The following is a 27,748-nucleotide window of genomic DNA, read 5'->3' as shown; positions in this document are numbered from 1 at the left end:
TTGACTGGCTAGTGATTACATTAGTATCTTCTTAAGACTACTCTGCCACTGAGGCCACCATTGGTAATCATACCACATCTTTTTATTTTTATATTTACAATACAAGTAATAAAAGCCAGAATGAAAATACCATAGTATATTATCAAGTTGATTTTAATGTTATTTTTCCTGAATTTTTTAGGATACTTTAAGTTATCAAATTGGCAATCATACCAATCTTCTTATTTTCATATTTACAATATAAGTAATATAAGGCAGAATGAAAACACCATAGTATATTATCAAGTTGATTTTAATGTTATTTTTTCCTGATTCCATTAACTAGGAGGATGATTATAACTGTATTAACACAGTCTTACCAATGATGAAAAACAAATAAACCAACAGATAATAGTGTCAAGGTTACCACATTAACAAATGTCAAAGTCATCACATTAACATATTGTTAATGTCAAGGTCAGTAAGATAACTGTTAACATTAATATGTTTAACAAAGAAATAACATCATTCTGTACAAAGTTATTTGTAAATAACAAAATAATAACACAAATGAAAAGACCTATCCTTAGGAAATAGTCCACAATAAAATCATATTGTTAGGGAACCAGTCCATTAGAAAACCAGTCTATTGCAAGATTGGCTTATATTCTAAACAGTTAAACTGTCGAGCAAAAGAATCATTTGTTTAACTTAAAACGTTTGCTATTCAAATTTCATATTAATAAAACAATCTTTAAGATATTAAAAAAAAATTAAAAAATTATTATAGATTAAATTTAGTATGTTTTAAAATGCAGAGTTAACATGTTTATTAAAGAAAACTATAGATTACACCTCTTTTAAAGTTTAAAAAACAATTTACAATTCTGTTCATAAGGCCACGGTTTTTTAATTTGTTGGTTTACGGATTTTTCCCATGAAAAAGTCGGGTCGGTCGGTCGGGAAAAAAAAGAAAAAAAATATCTTTCAAAACAGAAAAATATGAAAAAATAAATATATATTTCACCTTACTGACAAAATGTTTGTCTTAGATGCTGTTTTGTCATCATTTCTTAACATTTAGTTCGATTAAATATTATTGATCAGTGATCATAAACATCGCATGACATCGTTTAATAACTTTCTGTAAAAAAGGGGGGTTGCACAGAAAAAGACGATACTAAAAATTGTCATTTCACAAACAAGAAAAACAGATTCGCGTAGCTATCAATCAATTCCAGAAAACTTGGTAAATAATGATCTTCAATCACAAAAAACTGATAAAGAAAAAAAATGTAAAAACGTCGTACAAAAATAAGTTTCAACACACGTGTCAAAAAACGTAATAGACTGGTCCACTGGAAAAACGACAATATCGGGTTAATCAGTTGTCATGCAATCCGGTGTTTATCCCAATGATCGATATTTTTTTATTATCTATGAAACAAGAAAATTTCAAATGATTTGTTAATATTCAGTACTTTAATTGATGTATTCCACCAGAGACATATGTATTATATGTCTCTGATTCCACCTGTCCACGTTTGGACAAGTCTATTTCTCTCAGATGATGCATCTTACGGACTGATGACAAATTAGGGAAACGAACTTATTTTGTAATTGGTTTTAAACACAGGTTTCGTTCCGCAACATTATTTCCGCAAAAGACATTTCAAGGTCAGTTATAATTGACTTGTCTATTTTTAGAAACGTAAATTGGAAGTTTTATTTTTCACAACAGAAAGTGTTATCAACTTTGTTAATGATTAATGCATTTCATTTCATAAAAAAAAGAAAATTTTAATTATTTTTCGGGGATAATGCATTGATAAAGGTCGGCGGGAATAAAACAGCATGAAAAGTCAATTTTATTTTTATTCTGAAAATCGGCAAAATCGGGTCGGCGGATCCGTAAACCAACAAATAAAAAAACCGTGGCCTAAGAATAGTACAATCACAGCTTTGTATCTAAAACTCTTGAAGAATTCAATTAATTATTTACTTCCTTGCATTTGTAACAAAGTAGTTAAAAACACAGGTGTCACAAAAGTAAATGAACAATCATTTCATATACATTTATATTTATAATTCAAAAAGGAATTATGCCGAGTCAATCAGCATAGATGGAAAATGTTTAGTTCTTAAAGAAATTGAGATATCACAGAAAATAGTCTTAAATTTCATTTAAATCATTTATTTTTTCAATGAAAGATCATAAGTTTGTGCCATACTAAACAGCAAGACCATAAAAAATTATGAATAAAAATATATGTTCCCTGACGTATATTTCAAGTTTAGTTTCCCAAACATTTAAAAGAAATTTCATTTTCTCATGAAGAAAAATAAATTGAATTAATTTTCCTTTGAGAATTAAAAAACAAATAAATGATGGGAGATAATCAAAACTCTGATAGAAATAAGGATTAATGGTTTCCTAAACCAGATTGAGATAGGTGATGGTGACCAGATTGAGGACGTTCATAGGGATTGTGATTTCATTTGAGGACCACTGTTTATAATAATAAGGCAATAAAAATTACAATACTCAACAAAACCATTACAACCTTGTATTCATCAAGTAAGGTAGATAACTCCTTTTCATCAAGTAAGGAAGATAACTCTATTTTTAATCTGTAATAACTCCTTAACCAATATTTTTACTTAATATCAACAAAAATCTTAAAAATTTTTACACAAATTACAAGAATTGATTCAAATAATACTAGTAGGCAGTACACTAAACATTGCTTATCATTTGTGTGTATTTTCCTCATCTTGGTTTCATTCATCAATAACTACTCTATCACACCTTAGAGTGTGTGTTTTAAAAGATCTCTTTTTCATGCATAAGAACTTATTATGAGATTTAGTACAATTGACAGAGAAAATAAAACAGTAATAAAACTTTCATTAACAACAAACTTAACAGAAGATAGCACTTTAAATCGCTTTCCTGACACCACAATGAGGCATCAGTTGGCCGTTTCAGAATCTAATGCATTCTGGGATATATTTTTGAAAAGGTACACCAAAAGATTGTGCTTGACTAACAATGTTCAAAACATAGAATTCAACCAGTAATGTGATTTCATTTTGGTATTTGACATACAAAAATTACCCATAATCCTTTAGATTCTGAAACGGAGAATTGTTCACATTTTACAGAATACCTTTGTTTTAATTCAAGAAATTAATTACAAAATTTTCTTACCACATAATCTGTGTGATTTGAATATTTTTTTTACTTTAGAAAATGCCTGCAACATTGTTATTGGTCTCACGATAACCTCATCATGGTATTATGCACACATAAATCTGTAACTTTTATGTCTATCACTTCACTATTAAAGGTTAAAGGGTTAAAGAGCAAAAAATTGAGCATTTCTTTTTTTAAATGGCTTACCCGTGTTAACAATCATCACATTTGTTTAGAAATCAAAGTACTGGTTAGCACTGTAGGTAAAGATTGCATTCATTTTGAAATGTGAACTGAAAAGTTTTAAATTTGCAATATTTTAGCAAAAATAACTATATTTTGAAGTGGATATACCTTAATTGTCTATAGTTGGTTCACCTCAATTATAAACAAAGAAAGATAACTCCACTGTTAATATAACCTGCAATGGCCATTTTAAGGACAGATAAAGTCGCTTGTGGAAATCTTCAATTAAATAGTTTTTATGACAAGTATGATTATACTAATACTGATACACATTTTTTGTAACTTGATATCTAAGTATATATTTCATTGATAAAGTAATTAAAATTTACACAGATAAAATGTCAAGAATGTTCACCTCAAAGCACTAAGTTTTTTGTTCCCTAAAAAGTAGTGATGAGGTCTAAAAAATAAGCTACCAAATCAGTGCTATGAATGCAATCTTTACCCCAAAAAATTACAATGACAAGGAGAAAGCACTTGCTTGAAAGAGTAAGAGGTTAAAGAAACATTTGCTCACAACAAGTTGTCAAAAAAATGTTACATGGTTGCCAGTCAATTTCTGGATATACCAACTTACTTTCGCTGATACTTTTTGATTTTAATCCTCTAAAACATTTGAAGTTTAGACGGAGATATATTCGCACCCCTACTGAGTACTCAAGGAAATTGATGTAAAACAAGGGAAAAGAATTAGACAACTTAACATTATTGTGAATGGCCTTATGTTCAATAGTTTTGTCTCCATTTTAGTGGAATGGCTCCAAAATTGGTATTTACAATGAGACTGTCAGGTATAAAAAATTTGTCCCAAAAACATATTTATTTTTTTTTTATCTAAAAAGATCATAAAAGCACTATATTTGGTTTAACAAACAATTATCTGGCACAAGAATTTGAGTTTTGATTTTAGATAACTTTACGAAAGAGAAAATTGAATTCAGCCTAATATTTTATCTAAACTGGACAAAGTTTTTATACTGACAATTTTATAGCACAACATATTGATGATTAAATCCAACAAAAATATACTTTACATATTACATGATAACAGTTATTTGTGTATATTTTGTATATACAGTTAATATTTATGTACATTATATATACAAAGTAATTAACAACACATGATAAATATTTCATTTATATGTTATTTATCACTGAATATGTGTACAATACTTTATGTTATATGTGCAAATGTGAATAATCCTTACAATACAAGTCGTCATAGAGGTCAAGGTCAACAGTAACAGGAGAAGTATCTCCCTCGTACAATCAAATAACATTAAAAGTTATATTCAATATATCTTTTTGATAATTTAGATGTTTTTTGCTCTTTGACCTTGAATCACTCCTATGACCTTGACTGAAAATTTCATAACCTCTATCATATACATATTAAATCATTTACATTATGCCCTTTACAAATTTATAGTCCACAACATTGATGTTAAGTGACGAAGCAAAATAATTTCACTTTGTATCGTAACCATGGTTACACAACTGTAGTTTCCATTATGGGACTATGACATATTACCCGTGTTTGTAATTTATTGTCTCCAGCTTTTCGTTGTATCATTTTTACCATTTTGATTTACACATTTATCAAAATTCTCCTTTTTTCCGCTGAACTTTTATTTTCTTTGATTCAACTTTTCTACACTTCTACAATCCTTTCTGCTATATCCCCAAAATGAAACAAATGAATTCCTTTCCTGTCCCGTGCACTTTGACCTTCATTAAGTTTCATACTTCATAAAAGCTGCCAGGTTCAAAATCGGCCCTATTTATAGTCAGATATACTGGCATACGGCTGACAAAAATTCATACCATCACAAATATGTGTTCATTTTAAACTAATCCAATCCTTCTATTGAAAAATCCCTGAATCTGATATTAAATGACCAGAATTATGGTTTAAAAATCGTCATTTCCCGACTTAAAAGGCAATCAACATGCGTAAATAATTTGAGCAGTAAAATAGTTTAACTATAATGAGATCACCAGAACGTTTTGCTCTATTTATCACTACTCTAGAGTAATTAACATCGTCTTAAACATAAAACTTAAACGAGTAACAAAAACAAAGTCTGTCTATATAGTACTCTATACATGCAATATAGGGTTAAAATCTATGTGAAAACTTTCCTAATACGAAAATAGTCATCTAGCGCTAATAATAAAATGTCCCTGGGTTAATCCTTTGTAGGCACTTTGTGCAACCCAAATAAAACATATACAGCATTGAAAATTCCTCCGTCTTTCGATCTGTACACGAAATAGTCTGGTTTCTAAAAATTTTGCAAATTTTGTTGAATATAAATCCATTCTAACAAACATAAACAAATATTTTTCACTACAAGTTATAATATCACTGTTTTGTAGTGTTGTTTATAAAAAATCCTTTTATCCACCAAATATGGTATTGGACAATTTACAAGAGCAACCATATTGGTAGATTTCATATAAAATATAACTGGCCTAATCACAAACCTCTCACATCATTTTCTCAGATGTTTTTTTTTTTTCTCTTAGTAAAGTGCACTTAAACTGTCATTTATGAGTGCACATCACAAATTGATATCACAAATGTAGGTCACTTGAATCTATTTTTCTCCACATTAAGGTTCCTGTGACCTATTTTTCGAAATAGCACTTCATTTAGTCAAATCAATATTTAGCAGAAAAAAAATACAGGTAGATCAAATTGAATTCATTGTTTTTCCTGTAATGATTTTCCATTGAAGTAGATTTTATGCTGACACTTTGTTAACACATCCATATGTTAACACGTCAAATTCTGCTGACCTTTTGTTAACACATCCATATAATGTTAACACGTCAAATCAAGAACAGCTGTTAACATCAACAAACAGGCTGATTTTTATCAGTCAATATTCCTGTAAAGTTCGTTTAACATTAACCCGTCTGTCTGATCCTACAATAATGTAGATGGCACTTATTTTTAATATAAAATGGCGTCTAAATTAAAGCTGTCGTCATTCGGACAGTAACTGTTGTAGTAAACTATTTTTGTGGTCTGGCGGTTTCATGTCATCAACACTTGTCTGAAATTTAAACAAAGAAAATAATATAATTATTTTGTGACAGTTTCACTATAAAAAAATTCTAGAAAAAAATAATTCTGACATATAAATCAAAACCTCTTATCACATGTAAGTTTCAAAAACATAAATGTCAATAAAGTAACACAAAATGTCCTTACAACTAAAAGATACAATGGACTATGCCTTGTTGTTTAGTAACCTTTAACCTGAGGACAAAAAGGATAAAATGGACTCATCCTTGGTTCCTTAGCAACCAATTGACACAGATAAGGAGGTAATTAACAACATAACAATATTAACAAAAATATTTTTTGCTGACATATCAATCATTTACTTCTATTGCATGTAAGTTTCAAATACATGAAATAAATGTCAGTTAAAAAAACACTAATAAAATACTTTCATGGAATTTTCAATAACAATATAAGAACAACATTTTTGCTCACAAATAAATAAAACTTTTATCACATTAAGGCTTCAAATACATAGCTGTCAATATTTCAAAGAAACAATCAGAACTTGAGAAGAGTCTCTACATCTTAATTTAAATAGACACAGCATCAGTTAAAACCACACTTGACCTTTGGTAGAGTCTATACCTCCCTTTTACAAAATGAATTCACCTTGGTTTCTGTGTAACTTGTTAAACCTAACTCAAGACTAAATGTTCTTACAACTAAAAGATACAATGGACTATGCCTTGTTGTTTAGTAACCTGAGAACAAAGGATAAAATGGACTCATCCTTGGTTCCTTAGCAACCAATTGACCTAGATAAGGCAGCAACCATTTGTTTTTCGGGAGAAGGGCAATGGATTTTTTGTCTGGACAAACTTTGTTTTCAAGTCAACAACATTTTTTTTCTTTCAATTTAAGAATTACATAAAAAAATTAAAGTGGCAGCTGAGGGTGAAACAAACATTATTTTCTCTCAGGGTCAACAAATGATTTTTTTATTCAAAATCTGGAAACAAACTTTATTTTCCAAAAAAATCTGAAACCACTTAAATACCTTTCTTCCTAAACTTGATTCTACTTAAATATGTCTGTATCACAAAAATATATAATGAACTCACCCTTGGTTCCTTAGTAACGACCTGAACCTGATTGGTATAATGAACTCACCCTTGGCTCCTTAGTAACAACCTGAACCTGATTGGTATAATGAACTCACCCTTGGCTCCTTAGTAACGACCTGGACCTGATTGGTATCTATACTAGTTGACCTCTGTAATAGAGGTTGATTCTGGCTGTTCATTACTTGAGTCATTAATTGTTTCCTAAATATTGTACTTGGTATCACATCATTTGATTCCTCTTCTGAAATAAAAAGAGATTAGCCATTGATAACATCACAGAGATATGATTCTATCAGATTATTACATGGCATTTTTCATATCGCATGTATTATCAGCCCTAGGTTCAATATCAGCCCAAGAGCCGCATGGCTCGAGGGCTGATATTGACCGAGGGCTGATAATACATGCGATATGAAAAATGACATGTTATGATCTTTTTATCATATGCTTCAACAGTAGAGAAAAATAACAGATTCATATATTGATCCTTCTACGTGGTTCCCGAAAAGAAGTTGAAAGAGTAAAAAGTTCACGGACGTCGGACCCAAAATTTGATTCATTCAATATGAAATCTTTCTATCATATGCCTCAACAAAGAAAAAAAAAACACATTTTAATATGGACAAATCGACAAAAAAATAATTCAACAATATACATAATGAACATTGTTTAGAAAAGTCAACTTTTTTAAAGTAACTTTCTAAATAATGTTTCAGAAAAACTTCAAAATGCATTTATTCAATTTTTCTTTTCTTTTTTTTTTTAATTTAATTTAATTATTTTACACAACATACTTTCCAGTATTCAAATAACTACTTTGTAATGTTTTTCACTGAAAACGTAGCATTGAGGTGTAGTTTCCGGAATTTGCAGAGTATCACCGGAATGCCATGTGATAACGTTACGGAAAGGCATGTGATAACAATCGAAGCATGTGATATACTTTTCATATCAGCCCGCTAAGCACCAATTCGAAAAATATGGAAAATACTTTAATTTAATGATATTATCATACGGTAAAAATCATATGTTATTTAGTCTAAGTATATGATAACCTGATTTATTAATTAATGTTTTACATGAATAAAGTGTCAATTCAGAAATAATTGCATTGTTTCTGTTAATAATGCTAAAAAAAGTGACAGGATTATAATCACAATAATTTAAACTCTCATTTTTTAAATTTTTTTGCATAAGTTATGAAATTTTCTTGACATGTGTAACATTGTTTTGTGACATAAATATCTGAGCAAAGATTTATAATGATTAATTTGTGTAAATTTTCATGGATAGGATGTTTAGAATGTTATCATCAATGCACTGTATTTTGTGTATCAAAAAGTATGTAATAAGCCTTGGAAGATTTAGATATCAAGTCAGTAACATGGGGTTTTGATTGTATTTCATGCAATCTTTATCCCCAAAAAAACACATTGCAATAAAACGTATTTAGCTTTTCTTTAACTTACTTTGATCCATCCTGGCCTCGGCTTTGGCAAGAGCTTGGAATTTTTCATAAACTTGTTTTGCCTCCTCCCTTTTCCTCTTGAGGACATCCTCCTCTTTGAGATCTTCCAAATTTAATCCACCTCCAGCCGTACCAGTCATCACACCATGGTCTTTAGCCATCTCAGTTACTACAAATATGGAACATTGATAATTCAGATGATTCATTTTATGATTTCTGTAAAGTGATGTATAATTGCTGAGTCAAAATTTTAAACATTTCAAAGTCTAAACCTATTTGTGTGGTTTTATTTTGGAGTTTTTCTAGTTTCTGATTTAACTGATTTTATCTGTTGAGATGAACAAACAATGATGTAAAAATATTTGCTTTCTTAGCAAAGTTCTAATATTATTTTGCTTCTTTTGTTTTGGAAACTTTTTTTTTGGGGGGGGGGGGGGGGGGCGGCTGCACATGATAAGCATCAAAATTGAACACCACTAAAGATCAAAATGGACATTTTGGTGTTATTGCTTGTAAGAAAATTTAATAAAACCTAAAGGTAATTTTACAGGTATCTGTTCATTACCTACCTTTAAATATGAAGATTATAACACATATAATGCCTACCCATGTTCAAATAAGCCAAGAGCATGGCATGAAAGAATCATTTCATAAATAAGAAGTAAACAAGAATGTGTCAAAGTACACGGATGCCCCACTCAATCATTTTCCATGTTCCATACAGACCAGAAAACTTAATGCCCCTGTACTATCGTAGCTAGGGCATAAAAATAAACTGTGGATTGATTTATTTTTGTGGGTACCAATAGTGTGGATTAAGGAAAACAAAACTTGCATGTTGGGGGTATAAATTTTGTTGTTTTTTTTTTCAAAATCTGCATACAAGCCTATAGAAGATTTGTAATTTGTTGAACATTTAATTTCATGGTTCACTTGTAACCACAAAATTATAATTTAAAAAAAAAAAAAAAAAAAAATATCCACTCAAATTGGTATTCAACATATCATATGGAATCCATATTATTCTTATTATACTTACTTTGGTCTAAAATATCAAGTGGTATTTCTGATTCATAATCTAACGTGACCGACTGCTGCTGCTGCTGTTGATGCTGATGTTGTTGTTGGTGTTGGGAATAAGGTGGTAACTGGGGTGATGTCATTGGTTGTTGCTGAGGATGTGGTGAGGTTAAGTTCTGTTGAGAATGAGGTGAGGTTAAAGGTTGTTGTTGTGGTGACTGTAAAGAGAGGGACTGTGATGTGTGATGTTGATTTATCTGCTGCATTTGTTTCTCCGATCGTGCGTTACATATATTACGTAACTCCTGCTTCACGAAGTCTGATTTGTTCATGCTTATTTTACTGAAAGGAAAAAAACAAAAAAATTATTTATTTGAATTTAACAGTAATAGTTAATAAAATACTATTGAATGAAAAATTCCTAAAATAGGTACATTTGAATAGAATGCAGGTAAAATCTATGAAAAATTAAAAAAATATATTATCTTTTTAAACTTCTTTCTCACGAACAAGTCCATTTTCAAGTCCATATTTCAATAAATCAAAACTTATCATAAATAACTAGTTAAGCATCAAAATTTTCAAAACTGTTCTAGCCATATTATTAATTTCATTAATTTTTGCTGTCCAGCAAAATCATCTAAATTCAAACTATTCTCTTTTTAACAAACTCTAAATAAATGGTGTTTAAAAAGTGTGTATACTAACTTTTCTATATCAAGCTGCATCTCATAATCTCCGAACCCATTATTTGATGACGCCACTGAATTAATTCCTTGATTCATATTCTGAACTGGTGATAATGACGATGGCGCTCCCATCCCTCCAGACGACGATGGCACGCACATCACACCTGATGATTGGTTATAAGATGGACTGATCTGACTCGTTGACTGTCGTAAAGAGTTGTTAGGTGATATGGAGTTAGGGGACATTAACATAGGGTCAGGACTGTTTCCAAATGGACTCTGTGACGTTCTTGGCGAGCCACGACCTAAAAATGAAAATCAAGTTATATATAAATGTGACGAAATTTTCAAAAATTGAGAGAATCAAATATAATGTTAAACTTTCAACTTTCTCCCTAATGAAATATCACTATTCATGCTATAAAAACTTTCGACTTTCTCCCAAATGAAATATCACTATTCATGCTATTAAAACTTTTGACTTTCTCCCTAATGAAATATCACTATCAGTGATATGATATTGTTTGCCTCAAATTACAGCCGATATTCGGCTTTTTCCCCTAGAGAAAATTCCCAATCACTAAAAAAAATGGCTTAAAATTCCTCCCAAAAAGTTTAACTTTTTCCCAAAACAGTGATGGCATTGGTAGTAATGTTTGTAAATATCGTATTCATTTCATTATTTTGATATTAGAAAGCACTTTTGAGATCCGGTTTTCTGATCAGAATCAATATGGTGCTTGTAACACAAGTGGTTTTCAATGCATTTAAGTACCAACATTGCTTCTGTTTCTTTCCCCTCTCCGAAAAGTACCTTTCAGGTTCAAAATGTCTGACAACCAAAATATCCATGAAAAATAGTGCAAAAAAGACAGCAAAGGTCAGTAAAAAATCGGAGATGTGTTTAGAATAAAATATACAAATTTCCCAATTTCAATAAAAAATATCGTTTTTCCCAATAAAAAACGGTAGAGGTAGTTTTGAAAAAAGACAACAATATCACTGACTATTCATGCTATAAAAACTTTTGACTTTCTCCCTAATGAAATATCACTATTCATGCTATTAAAACTTTTGACTTTCTCCCTAATGAAATATCACTATTTATGCTATAAAAACTTTTGACTTTCTCCCTAATGAAATATCACTATTCATGCTATAAAAACTTTTGACTTTCTCCCTAATGAAATATCACTATTCATGCTATAAAAACTTTTGACTTTCTCCCTAATGAAATATCACTATTCATGCTATTAAAACTTTTGACTTTCTCCCTAATGAAATATCACTATTTATGCTATAAAAACTTTTGACTTTCTCCCTAATGAAATATCACTATTCATGCTATAAAAACTTTTGACTTTCTCCCTAATGAAATATCACTATTCATGCTATTAAAACTTTTGACTTTCTCCCTAATGAAATATCACTATTCATGCTATTAAAACTTTTGACTTTCTCCCAAATGAAATATCACTATTCATGCTATAAAAACTTTTGACTTTCTCCCTAATGAAATATCACTATTCATGCTATTTAAACTTTTGACTTTCTCCCTAATGAAATATCACTATTCATGCTATAAAAACTTTTGACTTTCTCCCTAATGAAATATCACTATTCATGCTATAAAAACTTTTGACTTTCTCCATAGATGCCAACCCCCTTTTGACACAATCAGTAACAAACTATCAAATTTTCCGTATTTTTGAAAAGTTTTCAGTAATCATTCATAAACGTGCATTTACCAATAAAAATTACTGACGAGTGGTTGCAAAGTGATGTACACTAAAATTTGTCATTTAACATGTTGTCTGTAGTATGTATTCCATTCATTAATTGTTCAGATGTTCTCGACTCAAACATTTTTGTTTTGTCAAGGAGAAGTAGAGAAAGCGGGAAAGCTACTTAATAAAATGCAAGTTTGCCTCTTCGGAAGTCAGTTAGTTACCCAACAATAGGTTGATAACTCCCGAGAAACCGGAAGCATTACATTGGCGTTTCCTAAATACTGGACCAGGACGGAAAAGTAATGATAAAAATCCGCGTTTTACAAAATTGAACGTCGATGATTGGGAATCCGTAACTATTCGACTTTGACCGTAATAGCGTAGTTTTTATCGCAAAATCGGAAAAACTACGGAAAAATCGTAATGGTTGGCATCTATGTTTCTCCCTAATGAAATATCACTATTCATGCTATTAAAACTTTTGACTTTCTCCCTAATGAAATATCACTATTCATGCTATAAAAACTTTTTTTTTCAGGTACGAAAATAAATCTGTAGAATAAACATAAAACGTTAAGCAAAAAATCGTAGCAATTTATTTTAGTGAATTTTATAAACTTAACTGTTTGATATTAGTCAGGTGGTGGTTGCCATTTTGCACACATTTTCGTTTGCTGATGAACTTTGTTAGTACTAGACTTGTCACTCAAGTCCTTAATATTGATTTCTTACAAAATGTGTATAAACTTGAATTTTAACCATCATAGGCTTTCGATAAATGACATTTATACATTACTGTTCATCATTTCATTGAGATTTACCTGGCATACTCACCCCCCCCCCCTCTTTTACTATAATTATCTCCCCTTACCTGGCATGCTCATCTGTCGCATCATTCTACCAGAGTATAAAGATTGCTGTTGTAACATGCCCATCTGACTGTTATTATTGTTGTTGAACTGTCCCTCAGGAAACTGGAACCTTGATTGGTTGTTAGTCCCACCGGACAATGACCGATGTCTCTGCATGTTCATCTGTGAAGCCTGCAATGACAAAAACCCTTTATATATACTGGTATGTGACCAGGAGTAGAACAAGGGTGAAGGAGGAGGGGTAAACTTTTCCAAAAATGTTTTTTTTAAATTTTGGTTAATTTATATATTTTTAGAGTGTAGAGGGATGCCTATTTTCATTGTACTAGTACACATTTTTATTTAGGGGCCGGTTGAAGCCCTCCTGCAGGTGGGGAATTTTTCTGACTGTGTTGAAGACCAATAGGTGGCCTTTGGCTTTTTTCTGCTCTTTGTTCGGTTGTTGTCTCCTTGGCACATACCCCTTATGTGGATTTTGTGACAGGGAAAATTGATATGTAAACATAAAATGGCCTGTATTCAGAAAATATACAACATAAATGTATATCTTTCACCTCATGTAATAAGTAATAGTCAAAAATAAAATTGAGAATGGAAATTGGGAATGTGCTAAAGAGACAACAACCCGACCATAGAGCAGACAACAGCAGAAAGTCACCAACAGGTCTTCAATGCAACAAGAAATTCTCGCACCCAGGGGGCGTCCTTCAGCTGGCCCCTAAACAAATATATACTGGTTCAGTGATAATGAACACCATATTAAACTCCAAATTGTACACAATAAACTAAAAGTTAAAATAATACAAGACTAACAAAGGCCAGAGGCTCCTGACTTGGGACAGGCGCAAAAATACAGCGGGGTTAAACATGTTTGTGAATATAAAAAGTATAGTACCATTTGATCAACCTGCGACATTCCCATAGGACTCTGTAATCCTTGTTGACGGATATTCCACTGTGACTGCTGGTTAAAATGAGGCGACATTTGGGAGCTGGGAGTAGAAGGTCCGATCATTTGAGGATTCATCCCTTGGTTTTGAGGCATCACGTTAGGGTTGAATCGTGGTGACATTGGACCTGGTATACTTTGGTTTCTCTATAAAAAAGGAAAAAAATTTTTTTAGTGTCTACCTCTAGAAACAATGTTTTATGACAAAAATGTGAGATAAATTTGTATGTTTTATTAGAATAGACAGTGTAAATCAAAATTTAAAAGACTTTTTTTCATGACATTCAAATCGCCCATTCAGAATCTAATGCATTTAGGGTAATATTTTAAAAAGTGTACACCAAAATGTCATGCAATGATGTAGTGTTACTTTTCATTTTGGTGTAGGAACAATGAAACTACCTATAGTCCTTTAGATTCTGAAAAAAGTGAATTCCAATGTATTTCCCTCAGGTTGAAATAGAATATTACCACCCGTTTATTTGTTTTTAAGGTGGTACCAAACACCTCGACTCATATTAATTTGGCTCGTTTAATTATCATAAAATTTAGACAAAATGTTTACTTTGACCCTTTCACAAAAATATAAAAATTTCAAAAAATTTCAAACCAAGCACTTTATAAAAAAAATTTCATTGGTTATATAGCAGTTTGACAAACACTTATTTTGATCGTTGAGAAGCTTAATATTTCCTTAACAATACAACTTGATTTAAAACGTTTAGCAGATTTTTACAGAGTTATATCTCCCTGTAATGTTAGGTACCACCTTAAAGAAGGTTAGTGATCTCTAATTAAAACAAAACTTAGAAGGTCAATTATAATGTTGCAGTGACTATCTGAGGATCTGTCAATGAATGCCTTCTGTTGTGGGCTATATTTAATATGTATTTTTTTTGTCTCATTTTTTTTTTCAATCTTAAATTCTTAAGAAAAATTCTAGAATTCAAATATCGCTTTATAATAATATATAACTTGTGATCAAACAACCTTAATAACCAACCCTATGTGTCAAGCATTCCTGAAGGTGTTGTCTGCTCACAAGTAGAATATTTTTCTATATTTGAAATCTTGGATTAAATATTCTATAAGTCGTCATTTTCCTACAACAGCAAGCTATTATTGCAGTCTGTGAGCAGGCCAAATGTCAGCCAAATTAACAACTTTTCAGCATAGTCCCTGAGATTTCACACGTTACAGATACAATTCAATAACAACATGCCAAAAAGAACACCTACCAAGAAACTTTGCGGAATATTTTATATCATAACATATTGTGTTTTAAATATTGTGAAGACATTTGTGGTTGGAATTTACCAAACCAGGTGCTGTAAGAAATGATACAATTTTGTTGTATTTTTTTTCTATTGATATTATATAAATACTGATTTTAATTCAGTTAATATATATAGAAAATTAAAAAATATTACTATATTACAAAACTATGTTCATCTAAAGAAATAAACATGTGACAATTCTGCTACAATTAACATTTTGATTAAAATCTTCCAATATTATTTTTTTTTATGTTTCAAAAGTAATGTATAGTAAAAAAATTGCAGGTGATGATAGCACATGTCCATACACTTAAATATCAGTTGTTAAAATTCTAAATGTGTAAACATGAAAAAAGTGCTAATTCTTAAGTTCAATATTTTCAATATACATTTACTGTCAATGTCCTTTCTAATAGAAACCTTACAGGCTTTACACTCTCCCATCCCACGATATTCAAAAATTATTTAACACCAAGCATTATTTAGGAAAGGTTGATCACTGGGTATTTACTTATTTTCATTTAATCAAATTTTTCATAAAGGCATTAAAAAATTTGGACATTTAAATTTTGTGGTTAATAAATACCCATGAAATCCTTGATATCCAATACAACACAATAAATTATTAACAAAACAATTAAACCATTTTTTTTTAAAAAAGACAGATTTTTTTTTACGGGTAAATCTATAAAACAGTTGAATGCTTTTCACCTTACATCTAGAGGCAAACATTTCATCCATTTATGGTTAAGTATGGTCGCTCCTCTTGTTTTCAAATTGTTGCCAGATTTTTGGAATCCTCTGGTTTTATCCATAAAGTGCCATTAAAAAAATGTGCCTACTAACCCCTACTATTCTTTTTATAATTTAATTACATATAGTTTAAAAAGCCATGTTTGAAAGTTTGAAAATCTTATAAAATGCTTGTTAATTTTTCAATGTTCTGAGAGGTAAAGGTGCCAATGTTAAATGTATGATTTTAATATATTTCATTTATTTTTCATGGATACCCATTTTTCGTGGATAATGGACAAATTGCATGTCCATGGATATGTAATTCCGTGGTTTTGCCTAAGTCAAAATACGTGCCTATAGGATATATCATTCCTTGAAACTTTAATTTCATGGTTTATCTGTACTTATGAAATCAACGAAAACTGGTATCCCAACGAATAATAGTGAATTCACAGTAGCTCCTCCTGTCTGTACATATTTATACATTTGTACATCTTTTGCTATCAAACATTTAGATTTGAACATTTCTGATGTTGGTAATTCCAGAAAAGTCTTGAATGCACATAATTTATCAAGCATATTTTTTGGTTAAAAAAAATAATTAATTCAAATTTTTAAGATAAGCAGCTATAAGGAAACAGTTGATTTTTACTTTTTTTTTTTAATGCCACATTTAAGGTGGTACCTAACACTACAGGGAGATAACTCTGTAAAATCAGCTAAATGTTTTAATTACGTTGTGTTGTTAAGGGAATATTAAACTTCTCAATGATCAAAATTAGTGTTTGTCAAATTGCTATATAACCAGTGTAATTTTTCTGATAAAATGGTTGGTTCAAATTTTTAGAAATTTTTATATTTTTGTCAAAGGGTCAAAGTAAATACTTTATCAAAATTTTATGAAAATTAAACGAGCCAAATTAATTTTAGTGAAAGTGTTGGGTACCACCTTAAGTCAGCTTATGGGCTATTTTGTGGCAGACAGTTTTTATTGGTGAAGGAAGCCTGAGTGCCTAGAGAAAACCACTGACTTTTTATAGGAAAACTGATAATCCTAGTCAATTAAGATTGGAGTCTAGCACACTTGCACAAGGGGGGGTTCGAATTCACAATCTCAATGTTGACTGGCTAGTGATTAAAGTAGCAACTACTTAGACCACTTGTCCATCGAAGCCCCTTACAAGAAAATACGTTAACAGGTAAATAGTTTCTGTGTAACTACGGTTGCAACTCACCTGCAATGATACATTTGGGGCATTGCCACTGTTCATCATTTCAGCCAGATTTTCTGGGAATGGCTGTACTGACATAGAATTTCCATCCATATTCTACAATACAGGATTGTTAAATATTTATTTATAAAGATAAGACCTTCTTATTATTTCCTGGATTTTTTTTTTTTAAAACTGGTGCCGTCGGATCCATAATTTTGAAAAAGTATGGTCCCCTGACAAACCAATATTTGGAGTACTATTTATGTATTTATCATATATGAAGCTCTATAAAAGTGTTCCGGGTCCCTCTACCCCTTAACCCTTTCCTTCATGGATTTTTTGTTTAACATACTTGATTCGCATAGGATGTAAAAAAAAAAAAAAATCATCAGGTTTAAAGTATTAATGCATTGCGAAAACAAATTTTTCATCAATGAAATTATAGTCAAGATATTCTCATAAATATCCTTTTTAAATTAGATCCAAATTTTATCAAGTTTGATACAGATTTTTCTTAGGCATGACATTTCAACTGAGACACTACATAGGTGCCAAAAGACGTCATTATGGAGTAAACGGGGTGGCATCAAAAGGCGTCATTACGGAGAAAAGGGTTAACTCCACCTGTAGTATGAAACCTATGATTCAGATTAAAGGTGCACAACATATTTCTGGAATTACCACTCAATACTAAATAATAAAGGAATTTAAATATCAGATACCATTTGAAACCATCAATTTAAAGTTTTTAAAACTTGATAAACATGATAAAAGACTGTATAAGAAACAACATACATGTTGTGAATTTAATTAATTTGTTTTGAAGATTTATAAATCTTAAACAGACTGAAAATAACATGCACATCTAATGAAAAGCAGAAATTACCACAATACCAGATAAATAATACCTCCCATAATTTTGATCTTTATGCTAAACCAGAATCAAAGAAATCTCACAAACAAGTTTAGCCCTAGAAATCAGATAAGGCAAACTCCATGAAAATAAATCAATTTACTTCGATCATATTTTCCTTACTGCTGACTACTTACAGGTTGAAACCTTGAGCCAAAGTTATTGGACAGTTGAGCCTGCATGAGCGCTCGTCTCCTGGCTTGTTCTGCCGCTTGACGTCTTTTCTCCATTTCCCGCTGAGCTTTCAATTTCTGTTGCTGAAGCAAGGACTGCCGCACCTGCATGGCCATACTGTTTGGAAAACCGGGGCGTTGCTGCATCCCATTACTCAAGGCACTTGCTAAAGGCCCTAAGAAAATAAAATAATCTTTTCAATAAACTGCTTTTCAAAATTATGCAAAGCATTTATATAAAGGAAAAACATAAAACTTTCAGTCAAGTTTGCAGTCTAAGAAATCAGTAAAGATAATATTTTTCAAGGTTTATGAAGTTTATTTATAACTGAAATTACCTTACATAAATTCTAAGAAGTGTAAATGTAAAATAAACCTTCACAAATTAAATTGTTCCCAATAAAAATTCCTGACTTGTTCTATTTGCAATAAATAACTTCATGACTCTACGATGAATTCCAACATTCAAAATTTTACAACTTGCTGATTTTTTTAAAAAGTGACCCTTAGGTCCTGAAACTGAAGCTTTTCATATTCAGGGCCCGTCTAATATCTCACCTGGAGGACCAGGAAGGCGTGGCCCAGGGAGGCCAAAGTTTTGTTGTTGTTGCTGGAATCCCTGTTGAGGATTAGGAGGAGAGATCTGTTGGAATCCCATATCCATATTCCCATTCCCAGGAACCTGACTCATAGCACTCTGGGTCATAGCACTCATGCTCTGCATGAAGCTCTGTCGATTCATGCTGCTCTGCGCCTGTAATGCTCGTGCAATCATAGGATTTGGCATGGCATTGGAGTGGATAGGCTCGTCACGCATCAACTCCTTCTGAATTTCCTCTATTGCCATCATGTCATTGGGACCACCGGTCTTTACTAGACCCATTGCTTGGCCCATGGCTTGATTACTTATTCCTAAAAGCTGATCAATCTCATCAAGAGAGGCATTTTTCTCTTTGAGGACCTGCTCAAACTGGGATAGTAAGTCCAAATCACTTAACACTGGCGGAGCATTTTCATGTAATGGTCCATTGTTGACTGCAGGGGTGGGCCCTCTACTTGATGATGGTGTTTTAGGCGTAGTCAAGTCTTGTTTGAGATCTTCAGCTTGTTGTAAAATTTCATTAAGCAGAGGATCTGATGATTCTGATACTTCTGAAAACTCCATAACATTGTCAGATTGACTATCGAACAACATTCGTTGTAAACTATCATACGTGTCCTGACTGTTATCGTCTTGTCCGATATTATTGGACGAGGAATTATAACTGTTCAACATGTCCGTCATCTTGTTCTGACCTGACGTTTGATTAAGGTTTTTTAGTTGTCCCATTTCTTTACTTCCAACAGAGAATGAATCTGTATTAGAATTGGATGATCCTGTGTCTAATTTAGAATCGGACAGTGTTTTAGAAAGTAATGGTAAACTTGGTTTAACACTTAGAAGTTTCTGTGATACATCTTTCGTTAGTCTACTTTGTGGTGTCGCTGACGGGTTAGCATTCCCAGATATGCCTGTATTTACAATTTTTTCTTTATTAGCTTTTGTTGATAACAATTTTGCTAATAAAGCATTTTCTTTCATTAATTTCGTGCCTTCCTTATTTGGGAAATTAGCTTGATCTTGATCAGCTGTACTATCCACTTCCGATGACGATAATTTTCGTTTCTTTTGAGGTTGAATTTGATTAGTTTCGTTTCCCTTCTCCCATAGCGAATTTAAGAAATTGTCCAAATTTTTATCAACGATAAAATTAGAGGTATCGGTTGGTCTTTTGACTGTTTCCAAGCCAACAGACGATGGCCGGTTAAATGTTGACTGTTCTACTGAAGCGTGGCGTTGACGCTGTGGAAGATGAGGCAATACAGGTGTACTTGACTTTGAGGTAGATGGTGTTGATGTAGTCGACTGGGGTTCTTCAGGGGCTGATTGGTGGCGCTGTCGAGTGGAAAGATCATGATCTTGACTAGTACTTTCCTGTAAAGAGAAATAATAATCAGTTTAAGTCATTTCTAGAATTCAACAAATAACCAAATGTGATGGAGAAAATTGCAAAACAAAGACAGCAGCCTACAAAACAAAACAAAATGCACATTGCTCCCCCTCCCCCTTCCCCCCCAAAAAGAAAATAGATCTAAAGATCAAAAGATGGTGTTAGATGATCTTGTAGTTTTCGTTTTATAGGAAAGCAACTCTTTATTTCTCCAGTTTCTAATACAATAGAATACAATAATCCGGTTTTCTGATTTTCATACGAGTTATAATGTCCTCCCGTTGAAGATAAAAAAAAAATCATGTGCAGAAAAAAATTCTTACATAAATCAACAAAATAAAAAATCATTATTTGAGAAACAGAAAAAAAAGATGCAGTAAATAAAAAAACATTAGTCATTGTGATATTAAGAATTTACCCAAGACTGTCCTATAATAAATAAGTCCTGAACACTGAAATTAGATACACTACTGCTAAAAGGTCCCATTCTACAAACATCAACATATCCCATCATATTAAAGGTACTAAAAAATCACTTTAATAAAGATTCACTTCACTGAAGCAAAAATATATGTAAATTTAAAAATTACGTCAGGATAAACAAAGGTGTGTAACACACAGAATACATTTAAATGTAAATAACCTGTAAAAAGTTATTTACTCCAGAAAATTTAACATGTTGTTTTGGATTTTAAATTGTAAATTACACCTAAAACACTATACATTCACTGAGGTGTAACAATAGTAATAATATTATTGTGGTTAGCAAACCATAAACTCTTACTCATAAATTGTACAAATTATTAGATTCCTACTACTTAAGACTTAATTTAAGACTTCAAAAAATATTAACTGGTTAATTCCAGTTACAAGTTTATAACAACTGGTCAGTTCCAGTTACAAGCTTACTACAACTGGATAATTCCGGTTACAAGTTTATAACAGCTGGTCAATTCTAGTTACAAGCTTATTACAACTAGTCAATACCAGTTACAAGTTTACAATAACTGGTCAGTTCCAGTTACAAGTTTACATCAACTGGTCAATTTAAGTAAAAAGCTTATTACAACTGGATTCTTCTGGTTACAAGTTAATTACAACTGGTCAATACCAGTTACAAGTTTACAGCAACCGGTCAGTTCTAGTTACAAGTTAACAACAACTGGTTAATACCAGTGACCAGTTAACAACAAAAGATCAATAACACTGACAATTTAACAACTGGTCAACTTCCCTTACAAATTTACAAGAAAATTTACTTCAAACTGTTATGCAATGATGTCAATATGTTTAGGTGAAAAAAATCGCCATGGGTACATTTAAAATTTAAGCAAAATTTTGATTCAAAGAATTGATAAAAATTAAAGATTAAATTCAGCAACTCTGCACTTTCTTTTTCAATAAAAGGTAAATTAATATGTGGAGTAAAACATTACACTGAAAGAATATGCCTTTTACGACATCATTTAAAATGAAATAAAATATTAAATTTCACTGAACATTAATTTCTGCAAAATCAGATTTCTGCGATTTCAATTAGTGATATAATCTTTATATTTGCAACCTGCTACTTAAATAGTTTAAAACGACATAAATTTATGATGTATTCTACCCTTTTCTATTGTGTTTTCAAGTGTTTATCTGTTGTAATTTTGTAATGCCATCTTCAAACGCTGAATAAAAATCATGCAAAAATTTATGATGTATTCTACCCTTTTCTATTGTGTTTACAAAGGTTAATCTGGTAATTTCGTAATTCCATCATCAAAAGCTGTACAGAAATCGTGAAAAATTTTAAAAAGCAACAACTGAAATCTACCATCTTTATCTGTGTATCACTATCTCACATAAAGCATCTCATATTTTGAACGAACCCAAAATTAAAAAAAACATATAAGCCAATATAGTCAATAAACCATCCTTTTAACAATGTTTAAGTACAGCAAAGTCATGAAATAACAGAAAATTGAAATAGATTTTAGACTAGTAAAAAGAAAGGTCATGAACATCCTAACTATCTTAAATTTACGTCTGGGGTGGAAATGAAATTTGTGTTGATTGTGGAAAATTATGTGTTTTCCTTTGAAAATTGATTTCAGGTTTTTGACAAATGCTGCATACAAGGGTTCACAAATTTAGTGTTTTACCTATACCCTCTAAATTCACAAAAAAAACTTATTCTGAATCCACATTGTATAAAGAAAAGAGTTATTTTGTCAAGTTTTTGTATTTTTTGTAAAAATTGAAATAATTAGTCTTGCCAAACATTGATACTGTTATGCCTAACATGGGATCGTACTTTAATCTTTCATAATACAACCTTGTACATGTTTTATATACAACTTAACATTGCCCAAATTAATTGGTTTTACCTTCAAGCAGAACTTTACATATTAACAATTTGGCTATTTATACTAATTTGTACGATTTTAGCAATTCAATACTTATAGTCTACACACTAATAGCCACAGGCCTACAAGACCAGGTTTATAAAATTACATTTGTGGCTGTAAGAATTTCTACATACACTAATAGAATCTCATCGAAATTTTCAATAATAATATTGGGCCTTGTAAATGCTAAATTTATCATGGAGAATGCAATAGCAAGTAATCGAACAAATGACCTCACTGCATGTGAAGCCAACATGAGGACAATACACAAAGACACTCTTTAAAACTTTGAAATGAGGACAATATATGTTACAACAAAAAGAAATCATGGACACTGAAAATTAATAAACCAACTGCTTAAAATCAGTCGATGTAATTTGGTGTGATTCCTGTATGAGCAGGTAGATTTCATAAACCTAATGGTGTGTTTCATAACATCAATAAATTAAGGGGAGACAATTAAAAATAAAACTTAAAAGAAAAATCCAAGTTAAAAAGTGTATTTTCCTTTCTTAAGTAAAAAACTTATATAAGTTACCTGTTTAATTAAGCTGCAGAAATTAATAAGCAAACTTCCATAACAGGTAAAAATTCCTCAAGTATAAAAAGAATTTTAAAATGTTGTTAACTTGTTATTAAGAACAAGATGACACAAGAATATCATTATTGTGTTATAGTCTTGTAATATTACACAACAAGGTAATAACTTTGAATATCGCCCTGGAGGCAATATAACTGTTTTCTATATGACAAGTATTTCACTATGATCAATTGATTGAATAAAGCTAAATGAAAATCAATTCACAATTAATGGCCAATGTTTTAATGGTCGTATAAAATCAGAAATTAAGGACAACTTGTTTTAACTATTGATACAGGTATGATTTTAGAAGAGAGTACACTATTGCTTGTATAGTAACGTTAATTAACTTTGTTAGTTATTTTACATACTTTATTTAATGAATGGCTATTATCTATTTTGAATTTATTGAACCATAAAACTAATTTTTGACTCTTCACATTGAATAATCCGCGAAGCGGATTATGCAAAATGTGAAGAGTCAAAAATTAGTTTTATGGTTCCTTAAAATCAAAATAAATTATTGCCATTCATTATAAATAAATTTCTATCAAAACTAAGACTCAAAGAACTTTTCATATTATTTATATATACAATAACAACGTACACACATGTTGGCGTATGAATACACAACGTCAAAGTGGGCGTGTTGCCATTAAAATTGACAACATTGAAAATTAAACTAATAATTTTAACCAATCAGATCACAGTAAAAACACAAAATTTATTTATTAATAAATATGATTATAAACAATGTGAAAATGCCACAGTTTAAGGGGAAGTTCGAAGAGAGTTAAAATTGAACTGATTGTTAACGATCAAGGGCGACCAAAATCCACCTGGCGCAGAGATTTAATTAACATCTGATCTTCAGAAAATTGGGAAAACATGAGGTGAAGCAAAGAAATTTGCAAAGGACAGGAAAAGATGGAAAGCTACTGTGGTCGCCCTATGTCCCCCATGGGACGAAGTGGATTAAGTCAAGTAAGTCAAGTTAACTATTAACCTTCCAACTAAATCATACTTCAGAACCCCAAATTTTGAATTAACTAAGAGAGAAAAATTCTCGTCTACTGGTTATCTTTTTTAGGATATTTTATCCCAAACTATATTTCCTAACCTCATAAAACAAGAGGCTCTCAAGAGCCTGAATCGCTCACCTGGTAAACAATGCCTTCGGCCATGTTTTTTGACGAAATAGAAAATAAAACACAAACTTTATTTTATACACCCTACTGATCATTCAAATGAAGTTTGGTTGAATTTGGTTGAGTAGTTTTAGAGGAGAAGATTTTTTAAAGTTAGCAAATATGATGAACAAATTGTGAAAAATTGTCATTAAAGGACAATAACCCCTTAAGGGGTCAATTGACAATTTTGGTCATATTAACTTATTTGTAGATCTTACTTTGCTGATCATTTTTGCTGTTTACAGTTTATCTTTATCTATAATAATATTCAAGATAATGACCAAAAACTGCAAAATTTCCTTAAAATTACCAATTAAGTGACAGCAACCCAACAATGGGTTGTTTGATTCATCTGAAAATTTCAGGGCTGATAGATCTTGACCTAATGAACATTTTTACCCCCATGTCAGATTTGCTCTAAATGCTTTCGTTTTTGAGATATAAGCCAAAAACTGCATTTGACCCCTATGTTCTATTTAAAGTAAGGGCGGCCATGTTTTTTGACGGATCAAAAATCGAAGCACACACTTTGTGCAGGATAATCTAAGGAACTATCATGCTAAGTTTCATCCAAATCCATTCAGTAGTTTCAGAGGAGAAGATTTTTTAAAGTTAGCAAATATGATGAACAAATTGTGAAAAATTGTCATTAAAGGACATTTACCCCTTAAGGGGTCAATTGACAATTTTGGTCATATTAACCTATTTGTAGATCTTACTTTGCTGATCATTTTTGCTGTTTACAGTTTATCTTCATCTATAATAATATTCAAGATAATGACCAAAAACTGCAAAATTTCCTTAAAATTACCAATTAAGTGGCAGCAACCCAACAATGGTTTGTTTGATTCATCTGAAAATTTCTGGGCTGATAGATCTTGACCTAATGAACATTTTTACCCCATGTCAGATTTGCTCTAAATGCTTCCGTTTTTGAGATATAAGCCAAAAACTGCATTTGACCCCTATGTTCTATTTTAAGTAACGGCGGCCATGTTTTTTGACGGATCAAAAATCGAAGCACACACTTTGTGCAGGATAATCTAAGGAACAATCATTTTAAGTTTCATTCAAATCCATTCAGTAGTTTCAGAGGAGAAGATGTTTGAAAAATTGTTAACGACGACGACGACGGACGCCAAGTGATGAGAAAAGCTCACATGGCCTTTTAGGCCAGGTGAGCTAAAAATATGAAAATACACTAAGCTTAAAGGATAGAGACATTATGATTGCATCAAAAATTAGAAGTTTGAAAGTCATTACTAACAATTCAATGACTTATTTACTTTGATCTATTTTTGTCCACAACTGATCAGTTAAAACATGAAACAAAGCATTAGACTTTTTTCCCAGATGTGTATCTATCATGGCTATAACTTGTATCATTAACTGATTGATATTAAAAAAAAATAAAAATGAAAAACCATAAGTTGAAGAAAATCCCTATTAAAAAAAGAGTAGATGTCTAGAAGAATAGCAGTCGACAAACAAACAACTTTTAAGGATGTACTTAGATCAGGTTCCAGAGTTTTTGTTAGATGTTCGGATTCCTTAGGTTTTTTCCTACAAAACAGGGTAAAATATTTTGCCTTAATATTACCCACATTTATTTTCATAGAAGATTACAATAACTCATATTAAGGTTATTGCCAAAATTTAAACAGAATCTAGATTTTATCTTTTACGATTTGAGACCCCCTTTATAATATAAGATAAAAGTCTGAGTCAGCCTTTTTCCTGCACTATCTCAAAAATCTAATATCTCAAAAATAGGTCCATAAATTATTATTATTCTTAGCTTATTCATTCCTGATCTAATGTTCTTCTGACTTATAGTATCAATTTCAAATTCTAGATTTTGTTTAATTTCACCTAAGTATAATATTAATACTACACGGAAAATTCAAGCTTGAGCATTGTTTGTATAAATGAGGTTTGTTTGTTTGTTTTTTGACATTTCTCATTCATTAATATGTTGTTTCTTTTTTTTTCAATTTATTTTTCATTCATATATTGTTTCTTATTTTTTTTTTTTTTTGGAACGAAAGAGTATCTTTATTTAATTTTTGACATTTCTCATTCATTAATATGTTGCTTCTCTTTTTTTCAATTTATTTTTCATTCATATATTGTTTTTATTTTTTTTATTTTTGAACTTCTCTGATCTTCTTCATGGACATTGTTTATTTTTCGTCTAAGGTTGTTGACATTTTGAATAAAAGGTTTCATCGTGATGATTCCATTTAAAGATTTTTTTATGACATCATCTTTAAATGTCACTTTATTCACCGAGAACAAAAACAATCATACTAAATTTTAAGTGTACATATATGGCAATGTAAATTCGTAAATATGTCTGTAATGTTCCTTATTATCACATAAATTGCAAAGAGTAATGTTTTGCAAAAATAAAAAACAACTTGAAGAATTTTGTTCGTAGTTGTATGCAGCATTTCCAAAAATTGTAAAAATTTGTAAAAAAAATATTATTTTTCAATTTCATAATAAATAAATTTGGTGTATTTACTCTCTTCTGATTGGTTAAAAGAATTAGCTTTATTTTCAATGTTATCAATTTTTGTGAAGACACGCCCACTCTAACGTTGTGTATTCATACGCAAACATCTGTGTACGTTGTTATTCGTATCAATATATATCTTTGCGCCTAATTTTTGATAGAAATTTATTTATAATGAATGGCAATAATTTATTTTGAATTTATTGAACCATAAAATTATTTTTGACTCTTCACATTTAACATAATCCGCTTCGTGGATTATTCAATGTGAAGAGTCAAAAATTAATTTTATGGTTCAATAAATTCAAAATAAATAACAGCCATTCATTAAATAAATACAATGCAACAATTTCTGAATTTTCAATATGTAATTTTTTAGCCAATATAACGATATCTCTTATTGAAGATGACAACATATGTAATCTATTAATAACTCAATGGAGTCACAGCCAGGTGACCTGATTTAAATATTTTC

The 27,748-nt window shown here is 30.9% G+C and overlaps 1 protein-coding gene and 1 long non-coding RNA gene across 10 annotated transcripts in view; one reads left to right on the top strand and one right to left on the bottom strand.

Annotated features, from left to right (window-relative positions):
* Positions 1 to 284: 284 nt before the first annotated feature.
* LOC143055005 (uncharacterized) lies at positions 285 to 2,168 on the top strand. The gene is made up of 2 exons (XR_012971907.1): positions 285 to 877; positions 1,924 to 2,168. It is a non-coding gene; the product is annotated as an uncharacterized LOC143055005 (long non-coding RNA).
* A 97-nt stretch (positions 2,169 to 2,265) lies between these two features.
* LOC143055002 (uncharacterized) overlaps positions 2,266 to 27,748 on the bottom strand; it is a 162,670-nt gene continuing 137,187 nt past the window's right edge. For 6 of the 9 annotated variants that reach the window (XM_076228116.1, XM_076228122.1, XM_076228124.1 and 3 more), the window contains 10 exons: positions 19,160 to 20,576; positions 18,566 to 18,777; positions 17,537 to 17,629; positions 14,236 to 14,436; positions 13,340 to 13,511; positions 10,758 to 11,043; positions 10,069 to 10,391; positions 9,031 to 9,198; positions 7,657 to 7,802; positions 2,266 to 6,483 (listed from right to left, as the gene is read on the bottom strand). In XM_076228116.1, the coding sequence (XP_076084231.1) occupies positions 6,415 to 6,483; positions 7,657 to 7,802; positions 9,031 to 9,198; positions 10,069 to 10,391; positions 10,758 to 11,043; positions 13,340 to 13,511; positions 14,236 to 14,436; positions 17,537 to 17,629; positions 18,566 to 18,777; positions 19,160 to 20,576 (3,087 nt within the window). In that variant the 3' untranslated portion in view covers positions 2,266 to 6,414. Of the gene's footprint in view, positions 6,484 to 7,558; positions 7,586 to 7,607; positions 7,635 to 7,656; positions 7,803 to 9,030; positions 9,199 to 10,068; positions 10,392 to 10,757; positions 11,044 to 13,339; positions 13,512 to 14,235; positions 14,437 to 17,536; positions 17,630 to 18,565; positions 18,778 to 19,159; positions 20,577 to 27,748 lie in introns of all 9 variants that reach the window. The other 3 variants (XM_076228118.1, XM_076228117.1, XM_076228119.1) reach the window with 3 other exon arrangements.

The sequence above is a fragment of the Mytilus galloprovincialis genome, chromosome 12 (genome assembly GCF_965363235.1).
Source record: "Mytilus galloprovincialis chromosome 12, xbMytGall1.hap1.1, whole genome shotgun sequence".
Lineage (NCBI taxonomy): Eukaryota > Metazoa > Mollusca > Bivalvia > Mytilida > Mytilidae > Mytilus > Mytilus galloprovincialis.
The sequence above is the reverse complement of the archived record's forward strand: the minus strand, read 5'-3'. Positions and strand labels throughout refer to the sequence as shown.